The 27,316-nt window shown below is 44.3% G+C and overlaps 1 protein-coding gene across 5 annotated transcripts in view; it reads right to left on the bottom strand.

Moving 5' to 3' along the window:
• Positions 1–7,357: 7,357 nt before the first annotated feature.
• Positions 7,358–27,316, bottom strand: part of JCAD (junctional cadherin 5 associated) — a 60,244-nt gene continuing 40,285 nt past the window's right edge. For 3 of the 5 annotated variants that reach the window (XM_068172566.1, XM_068172538.1, XM_068172546.1), the window contains 3 exons: positions 23,258–23,619; positions 13,198–16,850; positions 7,358–9,219 (listed from right to left, as the gene is read on the bottom strand). In XM_068172566.1, coding sequence (XP_068028667.1) covers positions 9,185–9,219; positions 13,198–16,850; positions 23,258–23,559 — 3,990 coding nt within the window. In that variant the 5' untranslated portion in view covers positions 23,560–23,619 and the 3' untranslated portion in view covers positions 7,358–9,184. Of the gene's footprint in view, positions 9,220–13,197; positions 16,851–23,257; positions 23,620–26,899; positions 27,095–27,316 lie in introns of those variants that run through there. The other 2 variants (XM_068172556.1, XM_068172575.1) reach the window with 2 other exon arrangements.

Genomic DNA, 27,316 nt, shown 5'->3' with positions numbered 1-27,316 from the left:
ATGAGTTGCACCTTTCAACTCTGGGTGAAATGTGGACTTACATTACAAAACTATACTGCTTCACTTGCATAGCTAAAGCAGAGTAATTTCTAAGCCATTAACAAAATTGTACAGACATAAATGCAGTCCCCAACATTTACCAATTGCTGAACTTCACCTGGAAGCTTTGTCCACACCCGGATTTGGTCCTTTGAAAGGTTGAGGGTGAGGGGAATATTCAGGTACTCAGATCAAAATCATGAATAACTGCTTTTGAGGTGGGGGGGAAAAGGGGTTTGCAAAGATCATTTCTGAAGGTTTGAAATCAATCCACCATTGTTTTGTTATTCCCACTCCTCCCAAATACTCTTTCTAAATCTTAGCAAATACATTATCCAAGGATTGTTAAAACATCAAAAACATAGCCAATAATATTTTGATAATAAAACTGCAGTAATAGGCACAATGTTCTCAATAAACATCCTCTTATTGCACAAGTTGACAAAATTCCTGAATTTTAACTTCTCCAGGAGAATAAAGGATGATTTTTACATGAGGAATGTTTCTGTTTAAAATCTGTCCCGGGAACCTGGTGGCCTCTGTTTGACTGTCCTGAATCACCTCCCTGTTGTGCCTGTGACCCTTGGGTGCAGGGAAAAGGGCTCTGTATTTTTGGCACGGTGCTGATATCCTTCAGGGCTCTTGGCTGAAGTGTCAGAATTGTATGAGAGTTGCGTAGGTTAAGGAGGATGTTGCAGGAACATGGAGGTGTGTCTGCACTGAGAGAGAAAAGGAGCTGGAAAGTAATGCTGAGGGCAAAAAATGGTTTGTGGATACTTTTCAACCCCAGGCACTCAGGAGGAGGCTGAGAAGGGAAGGAAATAAGAAAAGCAGCATATCATGAACTGAAGAGAGCAGTGACATTTTACAGCAGCCGAAGATCCCCTCCACAGTGTTTGTACTCCTTTCATGTGGTGTTATCAGAGCTCTGTGGAAGAGTTTATTATCGTGTTCCCTCAGACAGCAAGCAGACAGCCATCCTGTGACCCACATCCTGAGTTTTACAGCCCTCCTTGTCCTGTGCCATCTGGGGTATTTATAGTGTGACCCACCACTGGGAGAGCAGAGGACTTCCTTTATACTCCAAACATTACACTACAATAATAATGAGAAAATGGGACAAATGACAAGCTTTCCTGCCAAAAAAATGTCATAACCCCCTGCCGCTTCAAATGATGTAAGCTGGCCAGGTCACCACGCTCATGGCTCTTGGGTTTCAGGGTACTGGTGTTGTTGTGACTTTGCTGAAAGGCTAAAGGCTGTACCTGGGGCAGTACTTGGAAGGGAAGTCTAAATACGCTGCAGACTAAATCACTTACGGAAGGGTTAAGAGGAGAAGCTGAAGCTCCCTGGTTAGGGCAACACCTGCCCACCTCTTCCCAGGGACTGGCTGTCAATGGCTACAGCTGGCCTGTAAATACACTGCTACAGAGCATAGTAGGGCACCTAAAAGAGATTTTTTTCCCCAGGAATTTGCCTTGATCTTAATTATTGTTACAATAAGTGATCTTTTTTTAAGGGATAAAAGGAAGGAGTTGGCTTCCTTCCTTTCTGCATCATCTCCTGAGGTATCACACTTCTGCAGGCTGGTGCTAGCACCTCACTGCATAAATGGTGCAAAGGGATTCCCCAGGGGGCTGTTTTTCTTTCCCCCAAGTAAGGGACGATTTTGAGAGATAAAATAGCTTTAACTGAACGTGGTAACATACCATTGTTGCCCAGAAAGGTCAAACAAAGGGGCTGTGAGAGGTCAGTGGGAGAGATAAAGAAGATGAGGTGTGTGTAGAGTAAGATAAGAGCTGAGGGTCTTACGCGATTATCAAGGGTCAGGCATGTGTGGGCTAGAGTGGCAAAGGGTGAGTGAGCTTGTGGCTCTCCCAGTTAGTGCTGGAGAGGGGGTGAAGGGAAGCCGTGCATTGGGAGGGTTTTTGATTGACTTAGCAAGGAAACTTCTGAGTGAGAGCTGAGCAACCTCTGCTCACCCTTAGCTATCACTACACTTACCCACTGATGTGCTTTGCTTGAGCACTGACAGATTTGCTTGGCAGAGGCACAGACTGTGTTGTCCAGCCCCAGACCCTGTCTGGTAGCAGCAAGCAGGACATGTGTCCCCTGAAGCATGCCATGAGAGTGCTGGCCAGGTGACATCCAAGAGCAAAAGTGAGAGATGTCTCCCTGCTGGAGGGGCTGGCATCAGCCTTGATACAATAGAGAGGGTGGGTGGCAGCAAGTGCAGAAAGCTCCTATGCTTTCACCTTTCCTATGAGGCTGTGTGTGGGTTCCCCAACATATGGCCAGCCCCTTTCTTTGAAATGTTTGGTCTCAATGTAACAGGAGAGTTTGGACCCTGAGGACTTCTGCCTTTTGTAGCTAATAGCAAATGGGCCTATTCTGTTATGTACATCTGCAAAAAGTAATGAACAACATGCTTGGATTGATTCAGGGATCAAAACTAAAGTAAAGAGTAGAAACAAAAACCCCCATATATCAGCAACTGAAAAGAGCTGCAAGTGTTATCCTGCCAGCAGAAAAAATGTAGGAAAATTGGTTTCTAGACTCACATTGGGTGGATGGTGAGATTATGCTGGACTAGAGATTTTTATAGTTCAAGCAGGTGGGGAAGGAGAGGGTATAGTGAGATCAGGTTGGCTGGATGATGAAGAGGAGAGCAAAACTGCCACAATGATTTCTATCTTCAGCCTCCCCAGATCTGTTGGGTCTTTTATTCCACAGGTTTGTTGGTGACACATGAGAGGTACTGGGATGAATCCACTGCTTCTACACAGCAATGCATGTGAGAGTGACAGTAAGGTCTAACCTGCTTGTGAGCCAGTGAGAAAAGACAGAGCTGCACGTTCTAGCCATGAGCAACCTACAGTTTTGCCTGGGGGAAAAAAATTGTATTAACTTGATAACTTAGCTCTCTTGAAGTCCTATCAGCACAGATACAGAACATGCCATTCTTTACTGCAACACAGCCAAAGTAAACTATCCCAGTGCCATATCAACTTTTGCAAAGGGAGGGGAAAACACTGACATGGAGTGGAAAATGCTCTGATGGCGTAGGTTTGGCCAGAGCACGTGGCTGGTTGCCAGGCAGTAAATGAGGAGTCTGCCCTTGCACAGAGGCAGAAGACACCCTACAGGTAGCAAACAAACAGCACACAACCTGGAAATCAATGTCTGTGCTGGTCTGAGACAGTGTGGATATGGAAAGAAATTCTTTAAAGTAAAAAACAAATCTGTACCTCATTCTATAGAAACCAGATTCCTGGAGAGTACTGCAGCCATTTAACACTTCACCAATACATTTATCTTTCTTGAAGGCAATGCGAACATCAGAGCACATGCTCCATTTTACCTCATGTTAACTACATCAACAACATCACTGAGTAGTGTACTCATGCAAAATCTTTATTTGGAAATGTCACATCTTGAATAAAAGCACCCCTCTGGTTTACTTTTAAGCCCAGAAACAGTATTTGCAATGTTCAGGAAAAAAAATACAAAGAAAATTCTTAAAACACATTCATCTTCTGATATCATAAAAATAGTATTATAATTGCTTATGCCTATTTCCTCTATTTTTATCCCACTAAATCTGCCTGTGGACTAGTGAGAGAAGAAAACTAAGGCAATGACAAAGTATTAGTTTTGGAAAAAGGCCACAGTACCTTAAAAGTCAGTGTGGAGAATTATATGTATTGTATAAGGACAAAGACACACGGATACTGATTCACTGTCTAGCACATATATCTCCTTGTTTTCCCTCCATTTTCCCTCCAAGTCAGGAATGGCTTTCAGAATGGTTCTGATTATTTTCTCTGCTGATCCAGAGCTCTAAAGAAAGCTGAGATTGTGGCTGTTAAGGGTAGAAAGTTCCTCCTTCATTTTATAATATGTATGTTATTGTGGTTTATCTTGGCTGGGAAATTTCATTTCTATTTCTAATGTCAGCCATGTGTCAGTCAATTCTGATTTAAGTTCCCTTCACCATCTCCCTGCTGTGCAGCTCTGCATGCCATATTGCAAACATATTTTACAGCATGGGTGGGAGGTAGCACTGTGGTTTGGGCTTTGCTATTGATATCAGGATTTCCCTTTTTCTTTGTTTGAAATATTTTTTTTCTTTGAAAATAGAATTGATGGTAAACAGGTTTCATTTAGTCCACAGGGAGGGACAGTGAACATTTTCATGCAAATTTGAGTAAGAAATCACAATTTTCCATTTTTTCTAATTAATTCAGTGATATATTCATCATCTCATTAAATCTTCAGCTTGAACCATTATTTGGATTATGTAGAAGAATAGAAGTTTAAATTTTGTAGACTCCACTCGTAATTAAAACCCACTCCAGTAAATTAGGGCTCCAGCACTGTGGCTTATTGCCATTGGAGGGAAATTAGGGGATTGTTTGATCCTCAACCAAGAAAATACCAATGTCTTCCAAAAGGACAGCTTCACACAAAACATTCAAAAGTCTAACAAGCTGTCAGTTCTCTCTATTCCTTTTAGCACTGTTTTGTCTATCTTCTTTGAGCTAAAGGCTCCTGCCAAGTAAAGATTCATTTCTCACATATAGTTGCCTATCAGATTTTGAAGTTGGACAAAAGGACCCACTTAACAATTGCAAGAACTTTTACCATTCAAAATGCAAGAATATTTGATTTCTGCATTTCTCCCAATCATTCCACTGGTTTTTTTTTTCCTTTGAAAAGAGGCAGTGAAGAACATATCAACATTTTAACCCAAAGAGAAGGTCGAGCACTATAAAACTAATCTTCAGCTGGCTATCCATGTGGCAAAGGCAATAGAATGTTGACTCTAGATATATATATTGATTTGTGATACTAAACAGCAATGTTTTGCAAAATGCCAATGTTTATCCTTAAATAAGCTTTGATAGGACTGATTATTTTCTAAGGGTGAGAGGTTAACTCTGTGACTTTACCAATCTAAGCATTACTGTCCTTCCTGTCTTCCCGGAGTCATTGGATGTTCCAGTACAAAGACTTGCTCCCCACATCAGGAGCTGAGTCAAGGAAACTGGATGGTTTTTATACATGATGCTGGTGTTTTCAATGAAGACAAACCTGTGGTTTGAAGTACAACAGCCCTTCTTATGCCTGGGGAAGGTTTCTTGAGTTAATATCTGATGAGTGATGCTTGGTCAGGTGTACTGTATCACTGGGCATTTCTGTCACTGGAGGTCTCAAGTTATTCAGAGGCATTTCCCTCCTTTGCCTTCCCATCCCCTCCTTTAGCTGTGGTGGTGGTGGCATTTCAGACACCGAAGGGCTCTGCTCAGACCGCACTTTGTCTAGTTCCAGACGACTCTAGGAAGGAGGATGCGTGGGACCCGCAAACAGCAGTTTTTCAGGGAAACCAAGTTCCTGCTGGCGCCCGGGAACCGCAGGAGGGAGCGCGCTGCCCTCCCGAGATGCGTCGCCCCCGGGCAGAGCCCGCCCGCCCCCCGCTCCCCATCCCAGCCCCGCTCCCGCTCCTCATCCCAGCCCCGCTCCCGCTCCCCATCCCAGCCCCGCTCCCCATCCCAGCCCCGCTCCCGCTCCCCATCCCAGCCCCGCTCCCGCTCCCCATCCCAGCCCCGCTCCCGCTCCCCATCCCAGCCCCGCTCCCGCTCCCCATCCCAGCCCCGCTCCCGCTCCCCGTCCCAGTCCCGCTCCCGCTCCTCATCCCAGCCCCGCTCCCGCTCCCCATCCCAGCCCCGCTCCCGTTCCCCATCCCAGCCCCGCTCCCGCTCCCCATCCCAGCCCCGCTCCCGTTCCCCATCCCAGCCCCGCTCCCGCTCCCCCTGCCTCTGCCGCCCTGGGAGAGGCCGTCCTGCCCCATCCGCGGGGCTCAGACAGTTCAGCAGCCCCGGAGTTCACGGGTGGCTTCTCTTGCTCATATTGGAGATTGGAGCCTGGAATGTCGTGTTCGGTTTTATCTCCCTGCCACCAGCCGCTGTTACTGGTACCAGCCCCTCAGGATCTGATCGTCCCTTCTGGATTTCAACAGGGTAAAGGGAAGGAGATGGCAGGTCCGCTTTAGCCATCCAGGTCCCGAGCATCCCCATTAAACATTTTTATTTAATGTATGGATCAGTCAGGTTTGGGGTTTTTTTGCATGAATTTCTGACAATGCTCATTAAACCAGTATCTTCCCCCGACCTCAGCTTCCTCAGCTACAACAGCATAGCAGCAGCACGAGCTGGATACACAGCACGTTGTAAAAATGTAATTTTTGAGGTTCTAGCTCTGCTCCTCCCCCTAGAATAAAGGCAGAGTTCCTCACTTTTCACTGTGCTTGCATTGCACGAGGCACTGGAAGCAGCCTGCTGCATCCTCCACCGCTGCATCCACTCAGCCCTGAGCTCCTGCTGTTGCCAAGACAGTTTTATGTACCCATTGAGACAGGCAGTCACCATTCACTGTTTTTAAACCACGTCTGGCATATAAGGGGCTCTCTGTTGACCGCAAACTGACAAAAGGTTTCTGGAAAGGTGGTTCACCTATGCTACAATCCAGTCCATTCCAATAGCTGACCCATGGCATCAACACTGTAGAAACACTGAGGCAAAATTGTTCAGAAAACTGTACCCGATGGATTTCTCAGTTGTCTGTATCATAGTATCAAATGAAACTACCAGTGTTGTTAGAGGAATGCACCATTTCTAAAAGAGTACTAACTGCTCCTTCATCCACTGGTCAGTCACGTACTACTGCAAAACAAAGCTTACCCACTTTTTAGCTTTTAATTTTTTGGTTTTGGCTGATAAAACTTTCTCTGCAATATTTTTGCCTCTTTTTCTTCTTCTTTTTTTTATTTTTTTTAAATTTTTTTTAGATCTTGGATGTTTGTGTGCTTTGGAAAAGTAATTACTTGACCTGACTGTTGAAACAGACACATTGCAGAATCAAAAAACCTATTCCTATCAGAAGAAAATAAAATACACAGAAAACTTTTGTTCCATGTAGACATAAACAGAAGGTAATAGGAATGCTTATATGGAACAATTTACAGTTCTTCTGCAATCAAGCTTAAACTAAAACTTTCAATTAATTGCTATGCATCTCAGCTTCACTGGTTAGTGGGAAGATGAGAATTGATGAAGTTCTTTCAGAATTGTTTTTTATGGGCAGGATTCAGGTGGGGAGGCACTGGGGGGAGAAACATGTTTTGTGCTATTTACAAGTCCCCAGATGTCCTCGATGGTGATGAAGAGAGGTGAATATAGTAAGAGTGGTAGGAATAGATTGTCAACAAGTATTGCTACACAGCATGTGCAAGAGTTAATAAAATAAATTATACACCACATTTTCTTTTCAAGCAAGCTTTAAATAGTCCATATGTAACAGAATCATGTGTTACAGACAAGAAACTCTTGCTGCCAAAACACAGGATGAGTGTTTTTCCCAATCGTTCTTTCCAAATTACAGACATAGGAAAAAATATTTCAAGAAATTACAATATTTTAAAAAATAAAATTATGCTAAAACCCAGAAAAGGCCAATAGAATAGACTGGTGAAGTACATGAACAAGTCGTCAGAAAAATGTTAGTACACAGGTACTTAGAAAAAACTTACAGGAATGGACATAAAGGCTTTTAAGACACAGATACTTAGCAGGCTAATTCAGGATCAAAGGGCAGAATGCATAGGCTTTATTATAAACTCTGTAATTCATGCATTTGTGTGTGCAGATAAAATATATTTAAAGCCATGTATTTAAATGCCATCAAAAAGACACCTGAACTTCTCCCCAGCAACACCTGGTGACTTCAGGGAAGAAGAATCCAGTTTTGCTTACTTTTGTGCACTGGCCTAATCCAAACTCATAATCTGTAAAAGGGAACAAAGTATAAGAAAGCAAGCAGGTATTTTATCTGAGCCACTCGGCAACACTGGGACAAAGATCCAAATCCACTTTTGGGTAATCAGCGTCCCTGGAATGGAATGGCAGCAGCACCAGCCTGGAGAGTTCTCAGTGTGTTTCAGAAAGTGGCTCCAAGAAGAATGATCCAAAGGTTGAGTGGGAAAAAATAGAAACTAACCCTGTAGTAGATAGATAGATAGATAGATAGATAGATAGATAGATGGCTTTCTTTTCAGAGCAAAATAAGGTAGCACTACTGAGTAAGTGGCAATATGGTGTGTGCATTAAGATATACAAGTGAAATCTGCTTGGGGCACCTTCACTCAGAGGAATAAGACTTCTTAAAATATAATAATAATAATAATAATAATAATAATACTTCTTTATACTTGCCACTTGTTAGCAATTGTTTACATCGTAGAAAAATATATAGTATTCTGTAAGAAGAAATATAGTTACTTTGTTAAAATGGGCTATTTTAAACCAGCTACTATTCTTTCATATAAAGAATTTCTAAACAGCAAAACAAAAACAGGTAATACTGAGTGCAAAACAGCCAGTGGTATACTTTGCATTGGTTTGAAACATAGTTGCCAACTACTATAATTACATGTTCTGTACACTGTACTACAAAAGTCTTCCATCTTTTAGAAGATTTTGGGGTTTGTTTTTCTTCTTTATGGGTGGCAAGTAAGTATTTAATCCAAGTAAATTCAAACTCTGGAAGTCAGAGAGAATTTCACAATCAGTCTTTGCTACCATTCTTTCACATTCCTTCCCCCACACAGTGCAGCAGCACTTTCTACTTATGGCCAAAAATCCCTTAAGTTAAACAAAGTTTAGAATGTAGATACTTAGAAGTTTAGCTTATAGATTCACATTCTTTTAAAAATAATTTCACAACTTTCCCACGTCTACATTTACACCAATGTAACACTTCACTTGATGCATTTCATTATCCTTGCTAAAGACTGAAATAAAGTTCAGATGAAAACTCTTTGCCAATGGTAGGTATTGTCTTAAACACTACAAAGCCAGATGGTTCCAATGTAGAAGTCATTTTTTCTGTGGTCTCCACAACAGTTTCAGACATGAATAGCTAATTCCTAGTGGCAGTGGTAAAGACATTATCAGTACACCATGAACATCACAAAGGAGACAATTTCCAAATGTTAAAGAACAAAAACCAAACAAAAAGCACCCAGAAAAAAAATCAGTGAAACATTCTTTGTAAAGCAGAAATTTCTCTATTCTCCTCTTCATTAATCTCACACCTTTTCAACTTTGGTGGGGTCATATGTATCTGAAAAAAAATCAAGAAAACACTATTAATAATGTATTAGGAAATCTGTTCAATATTTCTAGCTGTGGAAATGACACATCTTTTCCCTAGTTTTTATTTAAAAAAAAGAGAAGCTGATAAAGCTTGCCGTATTAAAGATACATATTGCATTCCTGACCCAAATTCTGTATTTTTACCAGTGTAATTCAGGAACAACTCTGATCAAATGCATGAAGACAGAATTTGGGAAGGCCTTGGGTAGGTAGGAACAAGCGCGCTGAATGCTAAGTGATTACTTCCAGTTTTCAGGTGCTTTGACAGGAAGAAAAAGACGTAAGATTTGTTCCCCCTTGTACTGAACACTAAGGACCAGTAAATACTTTAAGCATCCTAGCAGGGTGTGTAAGGCTGGCTGAAGGAGTTATTATGCCATGCAGTCATCAGGGTCTTTTCATTTGATTGCAAATCCTTAGTTTCAGATTAATTCAACAGAAAACAGGAAAGCACAGCTGCATTGCATCACCATGGTTAGTCTGTCTTGCTTCAGTCTGCAAAACTGCAGCTCATGTTTCAACCTTATTCACTAAAGCACTGGAATGGCTTACTAACACTCTTCTTCACTTCCAGCCTCCCTCCTGCCAGTTCACAGGCCATAGCACAGGTTGGCTCTCCTTTTCCCAAATCCCTGAGGACACTCTTCTATCAGATTTCTTAATTGGATTTATCCCACTGCTGGCCATGAGGTCAGCAGACATGAGCCTTTTCTTTCACCCTTGTCACTCTGGGACAGGATTGCAACGAAAAGCCTTTGCCCTGTGAGGTCTGCCTGCCCAGTGCCATCGTGCCGACACCTGACTTGCCCTTGATGTGCACGGTCATGGCATGTAGGAGCCAGGACTACCTAGGGAGGAGTCTGCAGGCGCAGAGGGGCCCGGACAAACCGGCACTGCAGCCGTGCTGCCGCGTGCTGCTTCTGCTCTTACACAACCTGAGTACAAGTGCTAACCTTAAACGTCCCTCCCGTAGGCTGAACTCCCACTGCGCTCACATTTAAACAGCTGAGCATGAAAATAATTCCACAAACAAATATCACACTTTGGAGTAAAACATTCATCCTCAGGACTTTCGTGTTGATGTGAGTGAATGTCTTCATTCAATCACAAAAAGCATAAAAATGCTCCTGGGAAATTTTTACTCTTATGTGCAAGTGTCCATCTGCTACATCCACACTCATGTCAAGAGGGAACTGGCTAAGAAAGGACTTCTGGATTTGGCCCCAGTGGGTGGATTTGTGTTGCAGAATCTTTTATCACTTCTCTTCGAGCTGCTAGTCCAGCCAAGAAAGCAGTCTGTCCCAGCAACACCTATGATTTCTGCTAAGCCTTTTCTGGTATTTCCAAACAGACACCACATGAATGCAAAAAATCAACAGGAATAACGTTTTTGAGGGCTAGTGTGCTCTAGGATAATGCTGCATCTTTTTAAGCTTAATGTACTGATGGTGTATGAAGATGCCTCTAAAGTAGTAACATTTTTTGGATCGTAAATATTTTTCCATCTAAACTGTTAGAATATAAAATTCTGAAGTGTTCTGTGACAGGTTGACCTAAGAATAAAAATGGATTTGCATTTCAGAAACCTGATTTTCTTAAGGCCAGACACATTCACATTAACAGAATTCCCCACAAAATTTCAGGTGCTCTCTGTTTCAGGGAGTGGCAGGACAGGGGCAGGGAGGAAAGGAGAAAACCAGGCCAGAAGACATGGAGCCTCTGCATGGCTCAGTATATTCCCTGAAAGCTTACCCATGCCCTCAGCACCTAAACCAAGGATACAAAAGTGCCAGACTAACAGGCCAGGTCACTCTTTTGAGGGGAACAGACATTGGAGTTCTAGCACTGATACAGAAATGCTTATTCAACATTCGGTTAAGCTCATTTGAAATGCTCTCTACAGAAACAAAGCCAGATTAGCAGACTCATGTCTTCAAACAGCAAAGGAGAAAAGACATCCAGTCCATTTGGGAACACTTAGAGATGTTCTCCTAATGGCAGTATTTGCATAGTAAGATGAGCTTCTTGCACTCAGTTTTGGCAGGGCTCTTACTCTGAGATGACTGTTCATCTGCCAAGCTACATTATACAAGTGAAAGCCTGTTTCTGCTAAGGGCTGCAGCCTCTGTGACAGGCCCAGTCTGCAATTAGAAGACTAACATCACCCTACCTTGCTCCAAATAGAGTGGCCTTTTAGAATGGAATATTTGCTCTTTGAAAGCAACAAATACAATGTTTTTTCAGGATTAATTCTCATTTGGGCTTTCAGTGGTACTAATGAGCTATTGTGAAAATTGGAGTGAGATTTAAAAGTGGAAGACAAAACAGCAGGCCTTTTTAGAAACATGACTCTACAGACTCTCTGTAAGGTGAAGCTTTTGGGGCCAGCAACAAATCAGGGTCTCTTTGGATGGGAAGAGGCCAGAAGCCACCTGCCCACCCCATGTGTGTCACCCTGCAGTACTGGACATGCACAGCAGGAAGGGACATTCATGCCATCCAAACATGGGGAGAGCTGTTATGGCTGTGAGGGAGCTGCTGCAGTGGGAACACACTGCAGAATATAAGCCTAGCATTGTCAGCAAGAGGGATAAATTTAGACCTAATTTACTGCAGAATAACTCTCCAATAAAACACACGCAATCTGTTTTGATACATCCCTGAAGTCATGTCACCAAAACAGTTATTTTCTTCGTTCCAGCAGAAACCCCAAGGGAGGAAAGCATATGAAATGCATGTGGGGCATACTAGACCTGATGGGTACAAGAAAGCTGAATCAGTCTGTTTGAAAAATCTGGTCTGGAGAAATACAGTTCAGAGCAGAAAGAGACAAAGATGCGGGATACAGAGAAAGACATGGAGAAAAAGGCTTCAAGGCTGCAGGAGTCAATATTTAGAATTCATACAAGCATTTATTTTCAGCTGGAATTGCATAAATCCAGTTTAAAGAATACCTCATTTAATTTCAGCCCCTCTGTACTGGGAAACTGTGAATAGATTTTTATCAATAAGGTTAAATGAATAACCTGTGAAGATTTCAAGGCAAAGTGTCAACTGTAACAGAAAGGATGGAAAAAATAAGGAGGAGATTAATACTAATTTAACAACTTTCACACTGTATATTTGCTCACTCCAATTTATTTAATGGATGAGGCAGGTGGCTTGGGAGATTTATCCCTTTACACAAGTCTATAGCAACAACTGATTTTCAGTTGTTAAACAAAATGCTAAATGAAAGCTGTTTTAGAGAGGGAATAGCTCATGTTACTATGGACTACACAAGTTTATATGTTTTAGAGAGATCAGAAACACCAAAAAATAGTAAAAAAAAAAAAAAAAAAAGAAGAAAGGTGTTCACTGAAAAAGTCAGCTTTCCATTTGTCCTGGGGTTAATAGTCATTCTCAACATCTGATCTGGAAAATATTCATGAGAGAGAGAGAATTTCCAGGCCCCTATATGCAGCCATTTCCCAGAGGTTTCATAGAAGAACATCAGATTTTTATTTTTAGTTTCTTCTTAACTATGATATAGTATGTGTCTACTTAAGTATTAGAGAAGGAAAAAAATTGGCATTCAAGGAACACCTATGATTAAATCACCACATCTTCCCAAACACTGGCATTAGAGTGACTGTCTTTGAACTCCACTGGTTTAGCCTGGCCATTCCCTGAAACAATTAGACAGAAATAAGACTTTGGGGAGCACTCCAGTCTCTGTGAATGAATTTCTGTACCACAAGTGAGCTTTACAGTAACAACTCCTAAAATGGGACCAGAGAACACTCATCTTTTCCACAAGGAGAGCAAAGTGGGTGGCTCCCAGATGAGGATAGTACCACCTACAGCCTGTTACTATTTGAAAGCATTACGTGGGCATAAGCAAACTGATCATGCCCATTACATAAGAAACGAGTACCCATCTGGATCTCCCATTACAGGGTCTTACCTAACGAAAAATCTCTGTCGATCTTCTTCTTGTCCATTCCAGCTAAACATCCATTTTCACTGAGAGAGATAACACGCTTGGAAACAGCCCCTGAGCTGGCCAGTTTGCTTCCTCTCTCCTCTGGTACCTTCGACAGCTTCTCCTCATCCACCTCCTCTCCCGAGTCTGCGCTCTTAATGCTCAGACGCCTCATCCGTGACACAGAGTCAACTTCTTTCATTCGCACCAAGCGATCCATGGCAGTCCGGCTGGGTGGAGACGTGAGCTTGCCTTGCAGTGTCTCTATCACTTTTGAGGTGCTCCTCACTCTCTTTTCTGAATGCTGATAAGCAGCTGACTTGCAAACCAAGTTTTGGTCCTCACCTTGGCTGGGATTCACAGGTTGTTCAAGAACTTGCTCAGTTACCAGAGGTTTAGCGCTGGCTTCCTGGAGAGTGGCCTGGCATTCAACAGGGTATAAAGATCGCCCTCCTGCTCTGACAAAGAGAGCACTCTCTGTCCAGCCACACTTTCGTCTGCCTTCATAAGAATCTTCTTTTTTTCCTTCTTTGTTACTTACTGCGCTCCCTATCATTGATGACTCAAAGTCCTGAGCACTGTTTGAAGGGCTAGTGCCTGGGTGGGCCCCAACATGGTCATCTGGAAGGAGAGACTCCACTGCTATATCTATACCTAAAATTCTTGCAGCTCTTGCCTGCAATGACTCATTCACAGGGATTTCCACTGCATTTGCATCCGAAGAGTGATCAGAGTTGTTAGCACCAGGTTCTGGGGCCACATCAAGTCCCACTGACCTCAAATCTGGCTCAGAGCACCTTTGGTTCCTCTTTGTTAGTGACAAGCGTACTACTGACCCTCTCTCTAATACCCTATCATTTGTGGGAGTTGCACCTTTGCTCAGTTTAACAAAGTCTAGGTAATTTTGGTCTTCACTCATCTCCTGCAAGACAGGGTTATTGAAAGGATTACTGTGACATGAACTACTTGGGCTACTGGACAAAACACTTTTGACATGGCGCTCATGAACTGGCTGTTCACTTGTTCTGCTCTTGGGTTCCCCCATCCCCATTTCTGTTATCAGACTTCCATCTGCTGGCCTGACTCCTTTACTGCTCCCTCCTGGCTTTGAGAAGCCTTGAGAGCCAACACATCTTGGCTCGCTACCATGTTCTGTCCCCATGCTCCAACTTTCAGACTTACTTTTAACCCTTCCTGACCTAAATACAGGCACCTCTGGCACAACCATTTCTGACTTCCCACCATGTTTTGGCTCCTGGCTTGATTTCTCATTTCTGGACTCCCTGCTCTGCATAAAGGCACCTGCCTGCAGAGGAGCTGCAGCACTTTCCAAATCTTCTTCACTGCTTGTGCTCTCCTCCTGCCCTTGCAGCTCCTTGTTAAAACTTTCTAGCTCACTTATTGCATCCCAGGGACGGCGACTTACAGGTTTCAACAGGAACTGCCCAAATGGTTCTGTACTGTTGCAGGGAGCACTTGGTTCTCCCTTAACTACATCCCCCTTGGAAAGAAGGCCATTTTCCCTCTCTTGGACAGGCAGAGGATGGCTCTGGTGGGCTTTTGGGGAGGGAGACTGAAGGACTGAGGCAGCAGTCCTGGAAAATGCACTGTTGCTTGACTGGCTGAGGTGAGTCTGGCCTTTCATACTGTAACTGCTCTGCTTGCAGCCTCTCTCGTCAGGTGACCCTGTCTGTTTTGCCCCCATTGTGGATGTTGAACATCCAGGGAGCTTTGGAGATAGCGGTTTGCTACTATCAGGCTTCCCAGGCTTTGTACCATGGAAAAGTTGTGGGCTCTCGGGTTCTTCAGAGAAGCTGGTCTGTGTCTGCTGGTCTTTGTACTGATCACCTGGCCAGGAGCCAGAATATTTGAGCTCTCTGTGTTTTGTAGGCTGAATAAATCTGAGGTCATTCATTTGTTTGAACTCTTCTGGTCTCCACAGCTCTTGTTTTTGTAACTCATTTTTATTGGTCATGCTTCCTGTAAGCGCTTGTAACTCCAAGTCTGTTGAAGACATACTTAAGAGACTTTGTTCTTGCAAAGCCCCATTGTTATCAAACCTATTCTTATCAGGGCTGTGAGTTATGTTGTTGTTCCTATCTGTATCTGGCAGATTGGATTCTGATTTAACTGGGATGGAGACCAAACAAAATATAGTTTCATTCATTTTTTTCTTTGAACTCTTTTTGCTCTGCATCCCAGTTCCAGGTTCAAACTTTTTCACTTTTGTAACAGTCTCACAGGTGTTGTCCATATGCGAATTTCTTACAGAAAGTTTGCCCTTCGTGTACTCTGTGCTGGCTTCATTACGGGGGCTGTGATTAGTTGCTCTACAATTGTCTCTTTGGTCCGGCAAGGCACATTTTTCCTGATCTCGGATGGATGGTGCCAACCATCTGTTGCTATGGGTGGAGCTGTCGGAAGTTCTTTCTCCCTTTGCAGAACTGGACAAGTTTGATGCATCCACAAAGGCACTGTTGTACTGTACTTCAAGATTTCTCTCTTGCAAAGCACCAGAACTGGGACTACATGCATTTTCAGTGTGGTTAGAGTTGCCCTGCAGACCTTCCAGTGGTGCAATTTTAATGTGTCGTATCCGAGGATCATCAAAGGGAATATACTGAACGGAACGCAGGTGGTCAGCAGGGCGCCTTGCATGGCTTTGCTTCCCATAAGGAAAATGGTTGTCTTTGCAAGGGTCACCCCCCACTTCAAAAGTATTCATTGCTGGTCGTTGGCAGGGGACAACCCGCTCTGCAGGACCCTGTGGATCACTGCTGGCGCACGTGTTGGCGTTAGGCACTTCATTGGGGGAATGTGGGGTCACGTGTTGGTGAGGTGGGGATTTGTAAGAAGGAGGAGGTACATACACTGGGGGCTCCAAACCAGATTCTGGAATGCCAGCATCTTGCCTTGGCTCATTGACTTTGGCTAAGTAGGAGACAGGTTCCTCTTTCTGGTAGTGGTCCTGGAAACCCACGGTTTCTGCAGGTGCCCTAGTCTGCCGCTGCAGTTCATAGGATGGAGGCTTGAGAGGTCTCCCATACTTGGGCTTCACCAGGGGAAGGAAATTGCCTCCTGTTCCATGGTGCTTGGCTGGTTCCACACTCAGTCTGTTTGGGGGATAGGAGGGGGTTTTAGTGACACTGAGCGAGTTGTTGCTGTTGGTCAGGGAGGGCATTTCCACGCACCTCATGCTCTCAGGTGAAAGGACCCTTGGCAATGACTGCGATTTCCCCCTGCTGTGGGTGCTGAGTACATTGTCTCCCAGGGTCAGCGAATACAGCTCTTGAAGCAGCTTCTCCCTGTCACCCTCGGACATTTGCCTCCCTACCCTTTTTGGCTGGTTCCAGCTCTCTACTTCCAGACTTTGCCATTTGCAGTCACTGGACACTTCACAGCTTTCCTGCAAGCCGCTTCTTTTGACATACCCTGCACCTGTTCCCACCTTCAGCTGATTCTCCTTGGGGTGCCGGGCTGCCCCTGGGGCTGCAGCCAGGCCTTTCATCTCCACACTGGCCTTCTGGGAATAGCCCAGTAGCACACTGAAGTCCTGTCCTCGTCTTCTCCAGTAAGCGAGATCTTTATCAGTCTTGGGCTGGGAAGACCATGCTAAATGAGGCCTGTCATAAACCCTGGAAAAAAAACCAGTGTCAGAGGCAGTGTGCACAGGTGCCTGTTCTTTCTACCATGGGTAAAGCCATTAGGAGGTCAAATGATGAGTTATGCCAATGGGGTTTTGTGTAATCTATTTGCAACCAGATGACAATTTTAATGAAAGGATTTAAAAGTCAGTCAATTAACATGGGTAAAGGAAGGGAAAGAAGCTCTTCTGACATATTGTTAGCTATGCAAATATGTTAGAAAGAGAGACAAATGCACACAGTTACCTGCTGTGCAAACATGCACCACTCTCCTTGATGGACATTAGAAAATTCCTTGCTCACAGTAGGGGGCTTGGAACTAGGTGATCTTGAAGGTCCCTTCCAACCCAGACCAGCCTCTGATTCTAAGATGCCATTCTAAAACCAGAAGTGAGTGTCTTAAATTTCTTCTGTATCCTGCTAAATCAAAATCTATAAATGTCAAGGAGACTACTGTGGTATTCAAGTTTAATAGGATTCCAAGAAGCAGAGATAGGGAAAACAGGTAGGTGTCTATATCATAAGATTTCATAAGATATAGTCTGTAAGAGACATGATTTGCATCCTGGTAAAAGTGCTGAAATTAAACATGTCAGTTCCTGAATTGATTCTTGTACATCTTTCTGAGGGAACAAATTTCTTCTGGGTGCTTTGGATTAAATGACACATGTCACAACAATGGTGATGTATCAACACCGTTCTGAATAAGACGGAACCAATATGTAAAATGTAAAATACTTCAAAAGAAGTATAAAATTCTTAAATAAAAGAATCTATCAGTGAAATATGAAAGACATTAGACATTGCAGATTAGAAATTCAGAACACAGACTTACATGAACATAATAGGTTCATTGTCTGTTCTGAATGGAGTGTAAACTGTTTTATATATTTCTGCAGAACAAAATTGGTACTCTTCTATATAAATAATTAATTTTCTACTTTAATTGCATTCTGCTATTCTTGTACCTAACGTGTCCAACAATATAACTGCCTTTACACTATGTGGCTGCCACCAGCCTAAGACTGGAAAGAAAAATCAAAATTGACAGAAATAGGACAAGTATGTAGATAGAACCCAAGAATTTCTTCCTCTTCCCTCCACCCCAAGGTATATAAACAGTGTCATCTGGCTCTTTTTTACTGAAAACAATGATCTATTTAAATAAGAGTTTGTGAAGACATAATACAAGTCAAAATTCAGAATGAGAATTAAGCCATGCAGATCCACAGCAATTTTCTTTTATGAATATTATTTTCATCCTATGAATCTAAAAGTTTAAAAACCAGACTGGGATAAGGAGCATCTTGTTCATATTAATTCAATTGGATTAAGATTGAACTTCTGAACAAAATGTTCTGCCTCTGAAGCATGAAATACAGTTTGATTGCTGAACCCCAAAAAGGAACAGACATCTCCATAAATCAATGAAATATAACAGGACACCTTCTATATCAGAAGCTGATTGTAGTAACAACCAACACTTCCATGTGGAAACACACAGCTGAACAAATGCTGTCTTCTACCTTTTCATCTCATCCCCATACTGCTGTGGCACCATTTGTATCTGTGTTTACAAAATGAATTGAGAAACAGGGTCCAACAAGAATGAGGAGAAAATGAACAGGTTGCTCTTTTTGATTGATTTTATCCATCATTGTAAAAGGGTCTACAGAAATTGCAGGAAGTACAGTCATAGATTCCAAGATCAGAAGAGACCATTACAATTATTTAGTTTGACATCTTGCTCAGCACAGGCCATCAGACTTCTTGGAGATGATTCCTGCTTAAGTGGTAGCATATCTTAGAAAAGCACCTAAAAATTCTGATTTTTAAATTTCCTGTGATGTTGCAAAGCTTAATTCACCATTAAAAAAACTCCACAAAGTAACCCAAAATCCTTTTCAACAGAAAGAAAGCTCCTCCATTTATTAAAAGCGGTTTAAAAGATTAAATTTATTTTTAAAAGTTAATAACTAGGCTCCAGTCATGAACTTCAGAACATGATACAAACCACCGTGTAACCTGTACTATGTCATCACTGCCACAAGACAGTAAAAAAAACATTTAGAAGGAGGCATTTAGAGCATTTTAAACCTGATCCTTTCTAAGATCTACTCATAGGACAGACAGTATCTGTCTCTCTAAGTCCTGGCTAAGGCACTAGAAGTGGTTACACAGCCAGCCTCTATCAGGGACCCTGTAAACTTCTGAAGATGACACTGCACTGTGCGGTGGGAAGAGGATGCTCCAAGGACCCTCCAGTGCAGCTCCATCCTGAAGTCTCCTCTGCTCTCAGTGATGGAGAGCAGCTCCTGCACACCTGCGTGCAGGCACTGCAGGCAGGCAGGCAGGAGGCAGTGGGGGAGCACAGCACAACCACACTGCTTGTGGCCACAGCTGCAGCAGAGAGTGCCTCCCTCCGGGACATGTGGCACTTCGGGGTCTTGCAGTCAATGAAGTGGTGGAAGGGGAAACTTCCAAGAGCCACTCCAAGTTTAAAATGTTTCACTGCAGCCTCAGCAATGCTAGATCTCTGAATGATGCGTACCAGTCATGGTGCAGTCTTCTGTGCCCATGACACACCACTAAAGAGAAGACTTCACAGCCCTTCTGTGCAGCAGCTCATCTCGGACTCTGCCACTACACAATTCTGTGTCTCTCCAGGATGTGCTGGTGCTGATGCACAAAGAAATGCACACCTGGACACAGCAGTTTCCGCGTGCCTGACAGCTGGGGAGGAGGATGGAGCCAAGGATGGAGCAGTCCCATGGGACCAACTGTGGAGATTTAAGTTCCAGGGACAGAGGGGTCCCAAGGGATCAAGGAGGTGGATTTTAACATTATGAACTCTTTTCTAACAGGCCTGCTTCTAATGAGTATCACATTTGCTCTCATAAAGTGCTTTGAATTTATTCTATATAAAGTTAGTTTAATTAAAATGGCTTAAAACCCCCAAAACTATGTCTAGCTTTCTGTGAATTTTAGGCCTTTATGAGAAATGAGGCCATCAGTCTACCCTGCACTGGCTGTATGACCACATTTCACTGAGCTGTTTTGCTCAGAGCCATGGGTTGAAGCTGCCCTTTTCCCCTAGGGTGACGCTGGACCAGCAGGACCTCACATGATGCAGATAGTGGGGCCAAAAGTGAAGGAGCGTGGCACAGGCATCGAAGTCCAAACCCTGCAGAATTAGGCCACTGCAGGGCTATGTAGGCAATGTCTGTCCCTGTTGCTGGCTGCCAGCATGCAAGTGGAATGTGTTGGGCACTCAGTAGCTCATCCTGCATGAGCTGTAGGCACTGGTGCAGACTTAGTGCCCCACAAAGAGCACCATTAAGAAAGCCAGCAAGGTGGAAAAATTTTCAGAGGGCTGCTCTGGACACTGGCAGCTTCTGTTCTATTTTGAGATCTTATCCTCACATACACTCTTCTGAGACCCAGCACTGGAAAACACCAGTATACTTTTCTAATTGTTCCAGCAGGTGATCTCATTAATGATGATATCTATTTATCACTAAATTTGCTAGGTACTAACATAGTTCCTCCCACACAAACAACTCAGCAAAGTGCCTCTTCTCTCTCCTTAGAACAGAATCAGGAGGGAGTTCTCCTGGGAAGAGAGAATTCTCATCTATATACCCACAGGATGAGCTTTCTGATTTTCTTTGATTTGTCTCCTCTTCCAAACCTTTACTGTGTGGCCTCTGAATGCTCAGTTAAGCAAGGACAGCCAGGACAGCCCTCCCACCATCTAGGAGGTGGTGGGAGGGAGCTCCCTCACACTTTGCCTGAAGAACAACAGGATGGAGCCAAACACCACTTCCCCATTTCACGGGAACATCACTCTCCCCTCACAAGCAGCAGGAGCAGTAGCTATGAAGCCTCTACCTTCCTCAACAAGTTTTGATTAACAGAACAACCTTAATGAGCAGAGAAAACAGCATCATCCCCTGCCATCACAAAACACCACAAGCCCTGCAAACCTGCTTGCAAAGGCAGCCACGAGGCTGACAACATCACCCATTTCCATGGTGTATGGGAGATGATTAGTTCTACAGCAGCGGTGTAAACAAGAGTATGGTGTAGATAATTCCCTGGACAAGGACCCTAAGCCACGCTCAGAGTTGCTGTGGAATTATCACCATCTGTGAAGGACACACATGGCCTGTTCAGGCCCTCTCCTGCTCCGTGCTAACTGGGAAAGGAGCACCAGGAAATGGTGGCAGGAAGCCTGCAATGCCCAGAGAGTTATCTTGCTGGGTGGGCATCTTCTCTTTGGGCCCAAATTGTCCCCAGGTCTCTGCAGTGTGCAGTACTTTCCCAGCCTGGGAACCAGAAGCTGATTTCCCATAGCAGTCCAGAAACCAAGCAGCGATATCAAAACGTCTGGAGTTCACCATGGCCCGCCTGTCGCAGGCCTGAGCACGCCCAACTGGGCCACCACAGGTATCTTCTCTTCAGCTTTAGAGCAGTCACACGACATGGCAGCCTTGTGGCTGGGGAGAGCATCTGGAGGGGCTCAGGAGCCGACTCGAGGCGCTGCAGTGCTGCGGCTTCCCCGGATCCAGCCTGGAGAGCTCCCTCCTCCCATCCCAGACCAGCCCTGCCACGGCTGTGTCACGCTCCAACCCGGAGGCACTCCACACTCCCAGGCATGGCAAGGAAGGGATGATACAAAGGTTTTTCCAGCTGCTAGTGCCTTGTGAGAGTTCCCAGGAGGCTCACTGGGAATCAGAGTTTGCTGTAACAGTAATAGCAAGAAAATATTTCTATTTTTATGAAAGTGTGACAAAGCCATTTCCAGGGTTGTGTTCCCTATTTTATGTGGAAAGGCCACTTATAAAAACAAGGATTAATATTTAACTATGCTGTAGACTGGCAGGTCCCACCCCTTGTATATAGAAAGAGATATTTAAACTGTTAGAGAGCATTATTGGTATTTAGCCAAGGCCAGCAATTACAGATATCTCTGCCATATCCAAGATGTGGGGCAGATGTGTGAGTCCCTGCAGATGCACCCAGAGGAATGGGAAGCAGGGAGGCAGCAGCCCTCCCAAACCCCTGTGCATCCACACGGGCTCTGACTAACAGGGTGCAGGAGCAGCAGTGCTGTGGTAGCTTCCAGCCTTGCACAGCCAGATCTTCTTCACAACAGTATTTCTCCACACTAAACTGAGCATCAGCTTCAGCACCACTGCACACTCTCTTCCCCTGCTTCAAAATCTTTTTCCCTTTCATTCTTTTTCAGTATCTTTCTTCACTTTTTTTGTTGTCCAGTTTACTTCATCCAAAACACACCAGAAAGGATCCTCCCAATTACCCTTACATTTGTGTTCTGTCCTTCCTTCTCTAGAGTGGATGGTTGTACCTGGAGACCTTCACCAGGACTTGCTGTCCTATGACTGCTTTAGAGGGCTCACATCTCTTCCTGCCCATTATCCTAACTGGCAACCAGCAGCCATTCCTGCTCCAGGCAAACAGACGTGCAAGGGGAAAAGATGTGAAGGGAAAGAGCAGACGAGCCCAGGAGTAAGGGGACACATGGCTTTGCCACATGTAACTGAAGGTCTTTGTAAGAGGACAAGCTCCCAAGGTGACAATGTTTCGCCTGCTTTCAGTTTCAAGCCCACTGGGCAGGAGGAAGGGGCTTTTCCTTGTAAACCATCGTCATAATTGGGCTGGCATCCAGTCCTGCTCGAGCCCCTTTCCTTTGTTCATCTGCAGCACTCAAATAGCCGCAGAACAATGGCCGAGCGTCGGTGTGTACACACAGCTCTTCCTGCCCAGCCCCGCTGTGCACGTACTCGGAGTGGAGCAAGCCACGGCTGCATAAGCACCTTTTCTGGAGTGACAGCAAGAGCTTCCACTGGCTTGGAGCTGTTTTAAAAAAGAAGTGCACAGGCACCTTCTCATGTTTACTCCACAAGAGCAGCCTTAGGAGAACAAGCAAGTCTTCAGTGAATGTAGGAAAACCCACCAAGAGCTCCATGTGGCTGAATCCACAGTAAAATCTGGGTGTGTAAGTGGCAGAAGAAGCTGGCTGCAGTTTTAAAACTGAATTGAAAAGGAAGACCTTTTTCCCCTTTTTTTTCCCCCGTGCTAGAACTAAGCTTTCCTAAGTCCATCAGAAAGGCCTTTCTCATACAGACCACATAAGTAAAACATATTTTCCCACAGTCAGCCACTTCCCATTATCCCAGTATTCCCAAAGGCCTTTCTCTAGCAGAAGGTGAATGGATGTGTCACTCGATGTGGACATCCAGTGGAAATGGTTACTAGGATGGGAGCAGGAAAGGATAACAGGAAGATGGTGTGAAGGGTTAGAGTCATGATTAGTTATCTGTCAAGACCAAAAGAAAGAGAAAGCAAAGCCATGGCATGATGCTGAAACTTACCCCCCTTCTGAAGTATGAAAAGTGGACAAACCCTGAAGGTCATGGTGGTAACCAGGACCTGCTTGCCTCCCTTGGCTCCCATGGCTGCTTTCAGTGCTGCTTGAGCTGGTTTTCACCAGAGGTTTCTTGCTGTAGGCCGCAGCTCTGGATTCTGCTTCAATCCCATTCAGTGCTGTTCTCTGAGCAGATCTGTTCCCTGTGGTTTCATGCCGGTATCCATCATATCTGTTCTCGTATGAAACAGGGGGATTTTTTGACAATTTGTATCCATGAGAAATCAGAAGGTCTTCAACACTGAACATGTTGCGCAGGTTTCACTCACAGCTGTGGCATCAGAAAGCTCTTTCCAGCTGGACCCATCACTACAAAACATAACCAAAAACAATCAGAAGGCCACTTTAGTCAAGAAAAGATACCTTTGATCAGCTGGTAGGATGCTGAAGCTAGAAGTCTCATCTCCTCTACTCAGTTTTTCACCCTCTTAATAAAAGAGATGAAGAAAAGTGCATGGAGATGCTGATGAATCATGTGCTGTCCTTCCCTAGACAATACACCTCCCTGCACTCAGCCAAGCAGCAGATGCTGTGCTGCTGCTGCTGACTCAGTCCCTTTCACTCAAGAATTCACTGGTGATTGCAGCTTTCAGGTTTCACTAATGCGACCTCAAAATAAAAACTCTGCACTGGAGGTAAGCCTACAGCTTGAGCAGGCTTTTCCTGAGACAATTCTTTTTCTCCAGTCATGGAGAGGTGTGCTCTGTATTATGTTTTAAGTTGCTGCAGGAGGAAGGGGTGGATTACAGAGCAATAAGCCTCTCCCTACAGCTCTGCATATTCCAATTAAAAAAAAATGTTCACATGAACAAGGACAAAATATGCATAAGAACAAAAATGAATTATGCAACCACAGGAGAAACCCAGGTAATATCATACAATACCCCAGCTAAGCAGTTTTTTTTACAGATTACTTTCTTTACTTCCTGCATTGGCCTGCTGCAATCCTCAGCTAGAATAAGACAAAACCTAAGATTTCAAGTATGCTGCTTTTACAGCACACTTCCATTGTGTAACATGACTGTAAACAACACAGTGATGCCCATGTGTATTGCATCTCAAGGATATGCAAGACACAGGTTGGTCAAGATTTTTCTTCCCCAGTGACAGCCCTTAGTTCTGTACTGACTAGAGCAAAGATCCAGCAAACAGAATTAGTTGGCTGAAAACAGTCTCTATTGTCTATACCACTCTCACAGCTTATAATGGCAATTACAGAATACCATTCTTCCAGAGTTTTAAGATAATGTTCTGTACTGAAGGTTGTACAAAACAATGGACCCATTCTGATACACTTCTCCCTGTTTCAACTGTGCTAACAAAAGAAAGAAATTTTTAAAAGGTGGATAAAAAGGTAAAACCCACAGAAATAGATTTATGTAAAATATTATTATTATACATAAATATTATACATACAAGATTATTTTCCCTCCATGAAGAGTTCATTTAACACATCTAGTGAGTACTGTGTGTCCTTAGTAGTAGCAGGTCCACCTGAGGATCATGAGCCCTGCACTGGCAGCTGCTTAAAAGGAGACTCTCTCTGTAAAGATCATGACACAAAAGTGCATTTTATACACTGGTCTCTAATACTCTTTTTGGGCATTAAGAAAGGGAGAAGTCTGTTCACTACTGTTCACAAGGATTTCCTTGAAATGAAGCAACTACTGAGATGGCTGTTCCATGTTAATTAGTACTAAATCTCTCAGGATACATATACACAGAAGTGGATGGGTTGGTGTGCTATATAAACCAGATTCTGTGCTGCAGCACTCTATGTATTATGGCCACTTTTTGCCTATTCTGTGCCCCATCCATTTTCTGTCCCACCTTGACTCCTGGATGCTGTGCCAGCTGTGAAGCCAGTCTGACCAGCTGCTCTGGGCCAGCCTGGTGTGCAGCTCCAGGCACCCAGGCACCCTCCAGCCGCTGCTGCGCTGCCCACGGTGGCCACGGCACTCGCCCAAGGAAAGCTCACAGCATAGAAAAGCAGGCACAGTTGTTATGCAGAGTCACAATTTAACCTGGAACACTGCAAAAGTAGCTTTCCACCCTGAGAGCCTCCTGAACACCTAAACCAGTTTGTCCCTAGAGCTTAATGAATCTCCTCCCTTTTCACACATGTAAACTACACACCCTTTAAAAACAGAAAAATAAAGCTCTGTGCTGAAGATATTAGCCCCTGCTAGAACAGAACTCCAAATTCCCAGTAAGAGCTCTGAATAGATGAGCCAGCAATAAGTACAAGCAGGCAGAAAGCAGGGAGGAGTGGGACCCTTCCCTCATGGAAGGAAGAGAAGGCTTTGTGGGTTATTTTTGAATGCTGACCTAAAAAGCTGATTTTCCATCCACCCCCTGCCCAGACTGTGCAAGGAGCCAGGTAAGAGCAGAGCAGAGGGAACAGCTGGCTGCTAGAGCTGTTCAGCTTCTAACAGGAGAAAGATCCAATGTGACTACCATAAACAGCAGAAAGCCCATCAGCGCTCACAGGTGCAAGGAAGAAATGTGCTTTTCCTGCTCTTAGAAGGCTGGTTTGGAGAAGAGCTTAACCCCCTCTCTGCCGCCCACTACAGCCATCAGAGAGGCAAAGGTGTGTGGGCAAGAAACCTCCAGCCCATGGGGTTTCCTCTGATCCTTCTTTTGGCAGCAGTGGTGAGGAGCAACAAGTGGAAGTGTGCCATAAGGAACTGGTATGACCGTCCCTTCCTGCTCTGCAAACTCACCCTGTGTGGAAGGGGAAACCCCATGGTTTCTCCCATCTGGGAGAAGGATGCTAACACTATGCCCATCACAACACCGCAATGGGAACAACCAAGGGAGAGAATCCTGCTCTGTGTTTATGGTACAAGCTCCAAGGAGCCAGTAGTAGTGGTGACAGGTGGCCACTAGTTGGGACATTGTCAGGACATAGCCTCAAAGACCTGTGCAGAAGTCATGGGGAAGTAGCATCTCCTACACTGGACCTGATCAGGGGCAGGGAAGCCAGAAGTCTTGCCTGATCAAAGCTTGCAGGACATCAACCATGTCAGCACCCATCATCTGCAAGGATGCTGGCCAGCTTTCTGAATCTGGCTAGAGTTCCGGGACACTCGCCCCACCCTCCCCTAGATAAATAAGCCTAAAAAATAAAATCAAAGGAATTGGATTGGCAGGAGTAACAAAACCATTGCTGCAGTATTCCATGTAAATAATCTGTCAGTCTGGACCGCAGAGTAAAAGCTGTGCAGAGCTTCTAATTTGAGGGAAGATCAACAACGCTGCAAAACAGTTTGTTTTTCCAGCCCTCATTTGTTTTGTTTGCCAATGACATCAGTGCTTTCTGATAGGGTTTGCTTCCTGAGGATGCCTGCTATCTTGCCAGTGTTTCCGACTTGTCCCCGGCAGCCGGTACAACTTTGCATTACATTGGAAACAGGGGCCAAGATTTTCTCTGGAAACTTCTCAACAGCATTCTCCGAAGCAAAGAAACAAGTGTGAACGGCGGAAATCAGCATCAGCCCCCATGTAGGCAGACACAATGGAGACCCACAGCCTGGGCAAGTGGAACACAATGGGATCACCAGATGGAAACGTCATCACAGCACCTCACCTTGGGGTGCTCATTCCATGAGCACGGATCTCACCTCCGGCCTGAGGAAAGCCCAAAGCACTCCTGAAAAACACCCTGAAGAAATTTGGTGCTAGTTTCCTCTGAGCTGCTTCTGGAACTCATTCTCAGTGGGGGAAACACATTGTTTGCTATTTATGATCTGCCTTTGTCTGTAGCTGTTTTCAGTGGTAGGGGTTCCCCAGTCTTGTTATTTTGGGGGGGCACCACCACCATCTATATGATGGCCAGTACCAGTGATGATGAATGCCAATACCTGCAGCAATGGCAGAAGCGGGTCTTACCTCTGTGCTCTGAAATGACTTGCATGGCATTGAATGCTCCCTTCATGGTGCTCTGAGCAGCCCCTTGGCAGGCTCCTTCCTTTAGCCCAAGTTCCAGAGAGTGTCCTGGCACAGC

This window comes from Anomalospiza imberbis, chromosome 1 (assembly GCF_031753505.1).
Source record: "Anomalospiza imberbis isolate Cuckoo-Finch-1a 21T00152 chromosome 1, ASM3175350v1, whole genome shotgun sequence".
NCBI lineage: Eukaryota > Metazoa > Chordata > Aves > Passeriformes > Viduidae > Anomalospiza > Anomalospiza imberbis.
This window is presented reverse-complemented; position numbering and strand designations above follow the sequence as displayed.